Here is a 13,138-nt window from a genome sequence, read left to right as displayed (position 1 = left end):
CTTTTCGTCGTATTAAAATATTATTCATTAATTTCATTCATTAATTATTCCTTTCATTAATATAAATAGATTTTTTAACTATTGCAGTTAAATATATATTTTCAATTTCAAATTAAGCAAAAAACAGACACATTAGGGTTTGGAATTACACGCGCTTCACCTTCTGTATAAGTAGTTTGATCCAGGAAATCGCGTGAGGCATACTTGCTTCGCGTTCAATATATTATTTTTGTGAGCTTTGTTAAAAAATAATTTAGTCCAACTAAGCCAAACAAGTGATGATTAACGCATTGAATTATAAGTGTAAAAAAAGTTTTTGATCATTGATTTGAAAAATTAAGAGATATAACTGTTTCATATGTATTTCATATGTATATTCCAGGTGAACATCATGGTCTTGTCTGACCATGGCATGACAGATGCAAGAGAAAATGTCCTCAGGTATATCGATTTGACAAAATACGCTGACAAAATAAAACACCAACTGGATTTCGGTGCTGTGTCTGGAATCGTTCCCCAACCCGGAATGCTAAACAAAGTAAATTATTATTAAATGCTTCTATTTTACTTCATTTATTTCGATGTTATGAAGATGTAATTTTGTAACCGATTTGAATCATTGAAAATGAAATATCCTATGCGAATATCCTCTTAGAAAATAGCACTAAAGATACAAATTCAATAAAAATCTTAATTAAATGTGAAATAGGATACGTAATTTTTGAGATATTGGGATTATAAGATTTTGTTTTTTGTTTCAAAAATGTGATTTGAAAAAAATGAAATCCGTAAATTCGATAGCTGATAATAGCTTTTTGTCATCTCTGGTTATAAAATTTATATACCTGAGTCATGATTAGATTTTTAAACCCGAAAAATACTTAAAAGTATTGCACAGTTAATCATCATTTCACTTAATAAGATTTTATTCAGAAATATCGTTTTTATATAACCCTTAGGATTAGTGTTTGAATTAAGGAGAAAAAATTAAAATGCATATTCTTTGACATTTTGCTTGCTTAAATGCTACATACGTTTTCGTGTTCAAGTATTCATATTATTACAATTATTCTAATCTTAATCATTAAAATTAATTATGTTATTGAAATCAATTAATATAATTATAATATATAAACTGAAAGTAGAAAGAATTATAATATATGAAATTGTAATATAAGAATGAAATGTACTGCTCAACTGATGAATTGTTTGCTATTCATAATATTGAAATAATCCAAAAAAGAATGCACATATCTCAGTTTATAAGGATTTATAGTAATTATTTCTGTTTGCGAATAATAACTGCATAGTATTCAATACAGACGAAGCGTATACTTTCATCCTCAATTTGATGGAAAACTAATGGTTTGTTAAGGTATCCGACTAGATTTGGAGGGGATTTAAAAAAAATATTTTAATGTTTATATGATGTTTTTTAAAGCTATAAGTATAAAATATGAATAAAAGTGAAATTATTTATACATTTGTATCTACTGAAAAAAATGCATATAAAATTTAGCATTTATTTAAGAAAACTAGGATTGTTCTGGAGAAAAAAAATTGCTACAGTTTTTCATTTTTCTTTGTAAATTTACATGTGCAACATATCTTAGAATGCAACTAACCACCATCTAAGAATTATATTCAAAAATAAAATTTTTGTATGTAATATATGAAATTATGTCTGAAATTTTGGAATTTTTTTCAACACTATTTATATTAAACAACCGTAAATCCACTTCTAGAGCATTCAGCATCAAAGCCATATTTCATTACATTCTTCGTAGCCAAAACCAATTATTCATTAAGATATCTTAATTATTTTTTGAGATATGGCGTATAATAGAATTATAAAAACCCTCGTTTTCAGAAAATGCATTTAAACTTTTTAAATGCTTATAAATAAACATCAGTTACATGTACTGTAACTTGGCTTCTAATTGATATGGTGAAAAATTAAAGATATAATTGGAAACAAAAATGTATCTATTTTTTAAATCTGCAAAAAAAAAAAAAAAAAAAAAGTAAGAATGCGAATTTTTATCTAAATTCATGTTTTTAATCTGTTCGGATACCTTAAACCATATTATTTTAATTGGATTTGAGCAGTAGTGGATAACTGCAATGAAATGCCTAGTTTTAAATTTACTGAATGTATTTTGCATTTCAGCTGGTGCAAGAGATTGCTAATGATAAAACAGAAGGACTTCGAATCTACAAGAAAGATGATATACCAGAAAATTATCACCTGAAAGGCAGTTATAAGACTGCTCCGATACTTCTAATAGCTAATAAAGGGTATTACATCCAAAGCGTGAGTAATCATTCTGTGTTGTTAAAATATTCCTGATTAACTATTTCAATTTTTACTCAATATCGTTGCTGTTTTTTATAATATTTCTACATTACATTTTGTTCCATTTTAAAATAGCCTTTCAGATCTATACTGCTTTACCAGAAGAAAGCATTTGATGGAAAACAACTTCTATTTTTCCGAAAATTTCTTTTGTTACACGCCACCAAAGACATTAGAAAATATTTCAAATTTCAATCCATAATTAAAAAAAGTTTTTCCTTTTTACGTTTTTCCCTTTAATTTGAGACATTTTATTTCTACTCTATGGGAAATTGAATAAAGATTAATCAGTACTCAAGAACCGGAAAACTGAAAATTCTCATTATTAATTGCTTTCATTGGAGATGCATTGCTTTAAATCTTGACTTCTGTAGTTATTATTTATTTTTCGCATTTCTTTAATTATTTAGATCAAGTGGGATAAATGATCTTAATAGCATTTGGTTTAGCTCATCTTGCCAAATCCATGCGTTAAGGATTCGGGATAAAAGGGAAGTGGGTCAGCTTCTTTTTTTTTTTTTAAATTACTGACAGTAACTCCATTAGCCATAGAACTAAGCCGCATAAACAGGGATTATTGTGACTGGCTCTTATGTTCCTTAACGATCCAATTTTTTGCACAAGAAAACAACGACCGACAAAAGTTCAAATAACCTTCGAACTGTTGGTAAAATGTTAGACATCTTCTTCATTATTTCTTTTGATGTTTCTAAATTCTCAAGGTACTGTAATATTGTGTTAAAATTACTATTCATAATGAGTCTTCCTCTAATCTCTTTGAGTTCATCACATTCTGTTATATAGTGCCAGACTGAGCCTATTTCTCCACATATACAAGGTGGCCATAATTAAACTGACAATGCTCACAGTATTCTGCAGAGTGATCTATTTGTGAGAATGACGCCACATTTTGTAGGAAAATTAAACAAGACGGGAGACAAAGGATTCCGCAAAAAAAAAAAAAAAAAAAAAAAAAAAAAAAAGTTCCAAAAGTCACCGCTAGGGGAATATGTGGCGCTGTGTAATAGAAAATAGAGTGTTAACAAATGTAAATCAATACGGAAATAAAATTACCTTTTATTTTGCACATTCAAATCATGTTCAATGTGGCCGCCGTGTTTGTGGACCACATATTGCATTCTATGCACAGTATTCACAACAGCAGAAAGTAACATGTCTGCAGGAATCTCCAGTACAGTCCGTGATATGTTATCCTTCAACTTAGCCAGGTCCTGGACAACTCGTTGATAGACCTTGGACTTAAGGTAACCCCATAGCCATTGAATAAAGAACTTCTTCTTCTGCTCAGCGTTCTCTGTTACCCAGTAAGTGAAATTGCGGATAAAGAGACTTTATCGGTGTTTACGTAAGTTTTTGGCTTTTTAAAAAGTGTTGCCATACTGCACTTGAACTAAATCAGCAAATGTGCAAAATAAAAGGTAATTTTATTTCCGTATTGATTTGCATTTGTTAACACTCTATTTTCTATTACACAGCGCCACATATTCCCCTAGCGGTGACTTTTGGAACTATTTTTTTTTTTTTTTTTGCGGAATCCTTTGTCTCCCGTCTTGTTTAATCTTCCTACAAAATGTGGCGTCATTCTCGCAAATAGATCGCGCTACAGAGCACTGTGAGCACTGTCAGTTTAATTATGGCCACCCCTTACATATGTTGTCCTGCATCCTTCCAAATTTGTAGATGCATTCAGGAAATATTCCATGTCCCGATATAATTTGCACCATCATCGGGCGAAATATTATTTTTTTAATTTTCGGTTCCGGTATTAATTTATATGGTATGCGTCCTTTGCTGGAAGTGGGTCAGCTTCTGTTGGTCAAAGCAACCTCGAGTACTCCTCAGTTTATCTCTGATTTAGTTATAATATGTAGAGGTAAGATGTCTTCATAAGCTTGTCTCAAGAGAAATTGAACCACATTTATTTTTCACATGAAATGAAACATGCTGCAATTCATTTAATTACAATATTGCTAAAAAGCAGACAGGTCTATTTAGTTTTGAGAAAATGATAGGTCATGAGATAAAAACCCCCTCATAAACCAAGTTTTTCTGAAAGCCTGTGAACGAGTCAGCGAGGTAAAATTTAATGCTCAAAATGACATAAGAACGAATCGTCTTCACCCGGGCTCTTAAACCCAGAAATGATAACCTTTATCTACAGAGTAAAAATACTGAATGAATAAAACTTTATAAAGCAATAAAATAACTTCAAAATTTTTCAATAAATATAATAAAATTTTTATTTAATCAGATAAAATAGTATTAAATCTAATATTATAAAAAATTTTAAAAACAAATTTATTAAAAATGAGAAAGCTCATCTTAAAAAAGGTACGATGATGAAATACCTAGGAAAAGTACAATCGAACACCCAGAAAATAAATTAAATTTCAATTCCAAGTTAGAAATACATAAAAAAACCCTTAAAAAACTTTAAGAAGCTGGGAAACTTTAACTACTATGTACCAATCTCTTTTAAAAATACTAATGCATATTTTGACTAAGTGCTCTAAACCACACAAATAGGACATGAAAATAATAAAAATAACGATAACAGGCAACTAGATACAAAATCCAAACATCAAAACGGCAAATAGACAATATCAAAGATACATTGAACAACGAAATGACATATGCGAGGGTCATAGAAAATCAAGACTCTAAAGATCACCATTCTACTGAATTAAGCATAAAGAATAAATTTAAAACAAATACCACAAAAAGAAAAAAAAAGTAATTCATCATAAAACACGATTAAAAAGGTTTAAAATATTTAGTACCGATAAAATTCAAAAATATGAAGTATATTAATGATAAGGGAGTAGAACTATGGCAAAACTATCAAGCCTAGAAAAAGTGAAAAACCAATTTTGATTTGGGATGAAATTAATATTTGGTTTCAAAACTGATCAATTTGTAGTGAGCGAGTTTAGAACAAGTTTTTATAAAAGAATTAATCATTTTTATATAAAAAAGTTTATAGGCACATGAAAATCGAATTTCATTCTTGATCTTATGATCTATTTGGTCAATCGGTTTGCTTACTCATTGCTGACATATGGATTCTGTCAGGACACTCCAAATAATTTTGTGAACAAATTCTTATTTTGAATATACTCTTTTGATGGTTCTATAGATGATTGATTGTGTATAAATGCATTGATTTTAATGTTATTCTTATGAGCTAAGCTACTATATACTAATTAAGAGAGCAGCTAGAGGATAGAATATCTTTCTATGATCCATGTTCTTAACTATGCGTTGTCTTGATGATGAATTAATTAGACGCTCAATTTAACATTCCTCAGAATCATGATGAGAACACATGAAGCATGTTTTTTCTGTAATGCTTTTTATAACAACATAACGAGAATGAACTCTGGTGGAGAATTTTACTAATACAGTTTGATTTTGATGAACAATCTATATTATTGAATTTCAAGTCATTTGGTTGAAATACTGACAGCTTCGTCTCATTTTTGCTTACTATTCTCTTGAATCCATTTCTCAGCGATTTATATCCATCCCCACTGAAATTGCTAATACTTCAAAGTTTATTATAATCTTTGCCAACAGACTTTTCATAGACAATTATTATTTCAGCAATGTTCAAATAGAAATACTCATAAACATTTGGAATTTTTCCACGACTTTTACCAGTTTGATTTTCATTGAAATATTAGCTATATTTGATGCATGAATTGTCATTCGTCAATTTCATGCATCAATTTATTTTTACACCTCTCATATGAAAAATTATAATAAAGGAAATTAAACCTCTATTTTATAGTTAATAACTGGTTATCTTTTCAGCTAAGCAAAGTAAAAATGCAAGGCCATCATGGTTATGATCCAGTAGAAGTACCGGACATGAGAACCATTTTTCTTGCCTCAGGACCAGGTAAGAGGTTTTTGAACTCATAGTGTTAATTTGTTTTTCGTTGTTACAAAATCGACCTCACATCTTTAAGAAGCATACATATTTCCACAAACGTTACAAAAATAGCAAAACAAACGAAAAACAAAATAGAGGAACGCAAACACTGAGAATCAACTGAAGGCAGAAAATGAAATTTTTTCCTCTCTATTTTGATCTCTTATTCGAGGAAGGAAAAGGGTCACTGTGAAGATGTTTTGTCCATCAAATACTTCATGGTATACAGATGAAGAAATCTAGAGACAAAACCGCGGATCTAGATATATTCACTTAATTACTCATAAACTTTTCACATCCTATTTTGTTACGTTCGGCAACATACATTATTGTCTGATAATAATCCTTAGACAGATTTTTTTTTCATACATTAAATTAGTTGGATGCCATGGTCCTGGTATATTGGCTGATTACTAGTACATAAATTGTTCCGACTCTATACTAGTACATGAGGTAACAAACGAAGTTACAACGATAAACTTCAGAATGCTGTTATTTCCTCAGTAGCGTGGATGAATATATCCAGTGGCGAATTTCTGACTAAGCAAACTAGGTAAATACCTAGAGATTGTGGTGAATTGCATATAAGCCAGTAACAGCGCTTCTACCCGAACAGCTGTTTTGGTAAAATCGGATCGTTACTGGAATGCTAACCAAAAGGTCCCAGGTTCTATCCTCCCGCGTCTCGTACCGCATCAAAATGCTTAGTTTAAAGAGGAGGAGGTAATCCGGACAATTCGATTTTAAAAATTGTAATTAATCTTAATGTCAAATAAATAAGTTAGTAAAAAAATATAAATTCTCTGAACTATAAAATAAAAGAATAATCCCAGCATTTTGTTAAATATAAATGGCCAGATTCCTATGCATTTCAGTATGCTTACTAATTTTTATAAACAACAAGCATTTGGTTAGATGAAAATGAGTATAAATGAAGATACTATTTACTATTCTATAAGTCATAATAAGGAAATAAAAACCTTATGACAAATTACTGGAAAAAGTTAACCGGGAGTAAGAAAAAAATGAACAGATTGCTTAAACTAAAAATGTGCAAAGGTATGACACTAAACTGACAAAAAAGAATCCTCATAATATAGTACACTGGCTAAGGTCACAAAAGGCCTGACTCCGAATTTTCAGTATATCATTTCAGCAGTTTATTTGTTTTTCACATCGAATGAGAGAATGATTTGAGAACCTAAGTTCTAAAGCTTTTAACAAATGCTCTTTAATTTAATAAAATACAATTGATTATTTTCTTCTTCAATATAATTGTTATTTTTTATTTAATCTATAAAAATTGTAGTTATAAATGAAATAAAAATAATTTCGAAGTGGAAAAGGAATAAAATATTGTTACGAAATTTCCGGGGTTCGTTTGGATAGTGGAAGTTATATGGTGTGGAGAATCAATCAGCAGGCGGCAGTAGAAAATAAAACGACGACGTTTGTTTACACGAAGACACACAGGATAGCACAAGGATGACAACTATATACAGCACACAATTATCTTCAGCCGAGACGTGCAGACAACAGACTCTAATGCAGACCATAGCGCACAACTTAATTCAGCACTCACTTGACTCCCTCGCTGCTCCGCTAATCTCTGGAAGGCCAGTTCTTGCTGTCGATTCCGACTACTCTGCCCTAGCAGCTGCGGCCTCCTCCTTTTATAGGTCCCAGGAGGCGGGGATTAGAAGCCTCTCAACCAATTAGGAACGTTCGAGGCTTATCTCCGTTCCTACTGGACGGATCGGGAAAATTCTCGATGTTTCGGGTATAATCTGTTTTGGCGCCAAATTCGTTGCCAAATCGCCAAATGGTCGCCAAGTTTGTCGCCAAGCTCCGGGACTCTCCGACGCGACATCGAACTCCGTCCAATACCGATGACTGTAAAACATTCTTTCCGATGGTGGAACCAACTATGCTGGGAAGCAGCATTACAGATTCGTAACAATATTATATTTCTACTGAGATTGCCTTGTGAAAATAAAAATAAAACAATGCCTTTTTTGCTATGAAATCTTGAAAAATAAAAGCAATATAAGTATGCATTATTATAATAACATTTTAATAATTTTTAAAAATTAATTACTATTAAAAGTAAATTAATTTTAAATTAATTAAAAATTAATTAATTTTTTCAAAAACCTGCATAAATTAATATGCAGAACTTCTGTTCAATAAGCATGCTAAGAATGATTTATAAACAATTATTTTAAATGCCTAAACTTTTCAAGGATTTAAAATTTTTATCATCAAGAGTTTTTAGAATTTTAATCAAGTAATGTCAGAATAAAAAATGCTGCATTGATAGGCAGAAGAAATGTTTAAATATAAGAATTTTTATAGAACAAGGTATAATTTAATTTGTGTTTCGCTTTTCCTTTTGGCTATATATTTCATACTGTGTGAATATTGTAGAAATTTATTATTCGTTGATTTAATTTTTATATTTATGTCAGTATAATTTTAAATGGTTTACAAATAATGTTCTATTCCGAAAATTAATTGATATTCATTAGTCACCTTTCATTTGTCATTTATTTGAAATCAGCAGAAAAATTATTAAATTTGCTTAATTGAATATTATTTTGTTCTATTCTATTCGAATTGTTCTGTAATATTATTTTTTAGTTTTGTAATAATATTTACAGAACCATAATTTTTTCTTGTATATGATTGTTGCAATGGTTTGCGCTACTAAAAACACGTCTTTGAGGGAGGGTCTTTTTTTTTCTTTTATAAAAATCTGCATGCAATTCAATTACACAAAAATTGAATATTTTTTCAAACTCGTTACAAGATAAAAATAATTTGTAATATTTTCGATGAAAAAATTTTCGAATAGTTCTTGATTATAAGTAAGCAGATAATGATTTAATAAATCTTCCTTAAGCAATTAATTTTTGCTATTATTTGATACTTGATTGGATATTAAATTCTAAATAAATATTTCATGGCTTAATTTTCAAACAATTCTGATGGATTATGATCTCTAATAATATCATCTTTAAAATCAAATTTACAGATAATTTAATTATTTTCAGATTTTCGAAAAGGACACACGACTGCGCCTTTATCCACTCTTGATATGTATAATGTGATGTGTCACGTCCTTGACATTCCACCTCTCCCAAATAACGGGTCTTTGGAACGTGTTCAGTCCATGTTTACGAGAAAGAAAAACCTATCACCCAATTCAATATCCATAACATCAGCAGCTTCATCTGCTAAAAGTAGCTCCTGTTTTATACATTCCATGATTATAATTTACTCTTCTCTGTTTACAATGATGTTTTTAAAATTTCTGTAAATATTCCATCAATATTCCACATAAAATTGCCATACTTCATTAATTGTGTGAAATCGTCTACTAAATAGATTAGTAGCGTGTAGCAAAAGATGACTGTATAAAACAATTGACATTAAAATATAGATAATGTTGTATTTATTAAAAGTTGAGATAGAGAAACTTTCTTTTGTTGTGTTCATGAAAGAATTTAAAAATATCATAGGTTATTTATTAGATGTTACTTTATTATTTTCATTATTATCACTAATTATAATTTTATGTTATTAATTAAAAATTTTATAATTGTTATTTATAATGCAAATAGAATTATTAATTTTTTTCTACCAGAAAAAATGTTGCATTTAATAGGTGTGAAAGGGAAAATACTGTGCAGTGAGCAATTCCACGTAAATTCCAATAATTTAACCCAGGAGGATGCGCATGAGGCTCCAAAGCGCGAGATTTTAAAAAATATATGACAGCAAATCGGGTTTTCAGCAGAATAACAGCAGTTTCAATATAACAGCATTTAAACTCCTTTCGAATGATTATAGGCATTTCGAAATGTCCCCTATTTTCTTGTTTCAGAAAACAGATAGATTTCTGAACTTTTAATGTCCGATGCGCAAGCTCACATTTCAATGTTGGATTATTTAGAAGAAGGCCATAATTAAGTTTTATTTCTAAATTCTCTGGATCTGCAAAACCGGATGCGTATCTTTAAATAACATTAAAAAAAAAAAAAACGCGCGTCTTCGCCGGTAAAATTGAGGGGAATGGCTTTGGATCACATTCCTATATCGTGGTAGGGACATATATCAAGATAGATCCCTCAATTTTGTTTCTCATACTGTTCGAGAATTCTCAGACATTGAAAGGAATTGACACTTCCTTCCTTTTGCGGGTTATCCGCGCCTGCCGCACTAAGTTTTCTTTTTTTTTCCTTCCAAGCAAAGAGAAAATGCTTCCAAAGCAAGAAGCAAACACAAATGACTGATTTCTTCAAAAAGGTGTAGTTTTACAGTTATGCTTTTGTAATTACATAATGCATTACAGTATTAAAACAGTACATATGTATTAATTTTTCTGTGCATCCTTGACGCCTCTCGTAAGTACAAAGCACTTTTCTGTTTTCATTAACAAAATGCATTTTAGGTTAGTTTTGAGTGATATACTAAAACATCAAGCGTTAGTGAAACATTTCCTGCTGTTTATTTTACGTTTTATTGTACATAAAACGATTTTTCAAAGTTGGAATGACTGTTTTCTCTTTTGCTATACGCGTTTTTAGCTTTTTTCGGATTATCCGCGATTAATGTTATCCGCGGCGGCCGCGCCACCCAATTCCGCGGATAATCGGGAGTGTACTGTATTTAGAAAAGCCTCCTCTTGAAAGCAATGGTAAAAATTTCCATCTGCAAATATTGTCAGATCTGGCGTTTCTCATAAAAATAGACTATTTTTTTGAGCGATTTTATCGACATTCATTTGAAATGAGAACTATTAAATGAATCCATTACGTGTAGAGAAATTCCATATAATTGTTGCATTGCTTTATCACTATATAAACGAATATTTTATAAATTTAATAGATACCTAGAAATTTTTGACGTATTTAAAAGAGATCATGGAGATAAGTGCAGAAATCAGGGAAGAAGAGGGATGTTTGGAAATCCTTATACAAGAGTTTCTACAATTCAGTTTTTAGGGAAATCACTTTGAAAGGAAATCGGAATTTTTTACAATTATTCTTTGAACACATCGAGAAGCTAGCCAGGCCATTTTACGGCCGTTCGAAAATAAGTGTACAATATAGCTGAAGTCAACTAACAATAAATCAACATAAAGAGTCAGTTTGAATTGCTTGACATTATTTCTTAAATTCAACTGAATTAATAAAAAAAAGGAAAAGAAAAAAAAAATCCAACAAGTACATATTGTATCCATTTTTTAACTAAGAAGAAGTCAAAAGCTGCTAGGCAAGCAAAGTTCAACTTTATTATCTTAAATTAGTTTAATAAAGCTTTTTAAATTTTATCCTTTATTTAAATAAAATGTTCGATTTTTAAACCAAATTAAATTAATATTTACATTTATATTTATGGAGTTTATAAAAAACAGTGTTCTTACTCCTACTTCACAAAGTTTTAGGCAAAAGCCATATGTGCGGAATTATCTACCAATGGGGGGTAATACCGCGTAAATAAACTTTTTTGAAAATTGATTATTCTAAAAAAGCAAATTGATTTAACGAAAAAGAACTGCTGCTACTTTACACTTAATGGATATTAAAAGTTGGTCAGTAAAAATTTACTGTTACAAAACTCTCTTAGGTGATCGAAATTCGCTCACTTTTACGTTTGCTACAAAAACTAACGAACAACGTTGCAAAGGTCTGAAATAATACTGTAAAATGAATAGATAATTTTGAAAATGGTCACTTAAAAATAGTCGCTATTTGATGAATAGTTTCCTCAAATTACTTGTTGTACAATTATTATACAGCAATTAATTGTTATGCAAGACAATATACAGCTTAAATTTAATGAAATTCTGCATGTTTTCAGGCATATGAATCTAGTTGTACAATTATTATGGATTTTTATTTCAAGATTCATATCATGTGCATTTTATTTAATATACATTAATTTCTTTGTTTTTAGTTGTAGATGAATATTATATTTTTCGCTTATATGTGTAATGAATAAACATATTTGTATGTGAATATGCTGTTTTGTATTATTTCCGGAAATCTTTATGGCAATAAAACATATTCGAAATGAATGTTCAAGAAATTTCCAATTAGCATGATATTTTTCTTTATTCGATGAAATGAAATTTAAAATAAAAAAAATATGCGTGGATTTGAGACGTGGAAGTTTAGAGAAAAGCACGAATCAGAATTGCGAGGTATATTTAAAAATTTATTTCTCATGCTTTCTTATTGATATAATCTTGTACTATCTATTGTAATCTAAGACAAATGAAAGATTTACGTAGGTATCTATACATATTATATAAGAAGGTTTTAAATTTACATATTATATAACGAAACTTTGCTACCTTTCCTTTTAATAACTTAACCTTTAACCTTAACCTTTCCAGTTTTTAATAACTTATGTTAGACATTTGTTAATCAGTTTAATTCACGAGTTCCTAAATCTTGGGTCCGACACACTGATAAATCTCAAGTCAATCTTTGATATGTCGCATCAAGAGTTTTAATGTATATGTATTTTTCTACAATTTACAAAATAAATAAAAAAAATATGAGCTTACATTTTCAATAAATAACGCATTTCAAATATTTTGTTATAAAATATATACAATGCTACACGAATGAAGTGCATCGTCATAGATTATATCTTTAAAAAGTGGTTCACAGTTTTTGAAAATTTGGGAAACTTTGATCTAATATAATTATGCTATAATTTCGATTTGCAATAGCATTGTTTCATAAAATTAAGTAAGTATTTATGTCTAAAGATTTATTAAATTGATGATACTCACTGCATTTTTTTTTATGCAA

The 13,138-nt window shown here is 29.7% G+C and overlaps 1 protein-coding gene across 1 annotated transcript in view; it reads left to right on the top strand.

The window, feature by feature from the left end:
• Positions 1-12,264, top strand: part of LOC129963808 (glycerophosphocholine cholinephosphodiesterase ENPP6-like) — a 33,856-nt gene extending 21,592 nt beyond the window's left edge. The window contains exons 4-7 of the mRNA XM_056078375.1: positions 383-538; positions 2,171-2,314; positions 6,191-6,278; positions 9,365-12,264. Of these exons, the coding sequence (XP_055934350.1) occupies positions 383-538; positions 2,171-2,314; positions 6,191-6,278; positions 9,365-9,630 (654 nt within the window). The 3' untranslated portion in view covers positions 9,631-12,264. The remainder of the gene's footprint in view (positions 1-382; positions 539-2,170; positions 2,315-6,190; positions 6,279-9,364) is intronic.
• The last annotated feature ends 874 nt before the right edge of the window (positions 12,265-13,138 follow it).

Source organism: Argiope bruennichi, chromosome 3 (assembly GCF_947563725.1).
Source record: "Argiope bruennichi chromosome 3, qqArgBrue1.1, whole genome shotgun sequence".
NCBI classification, from domain to species: Eukaryota; Metazoa; Arthropoda; class Arachnida; order Araneae; family Araneidae; genus Argiope; species Argiope bruennichi.
Note: the sequence above shows the minus strand (reverse complement) of the source record. Positions and strands in the feature narration are given on the sequence as shown.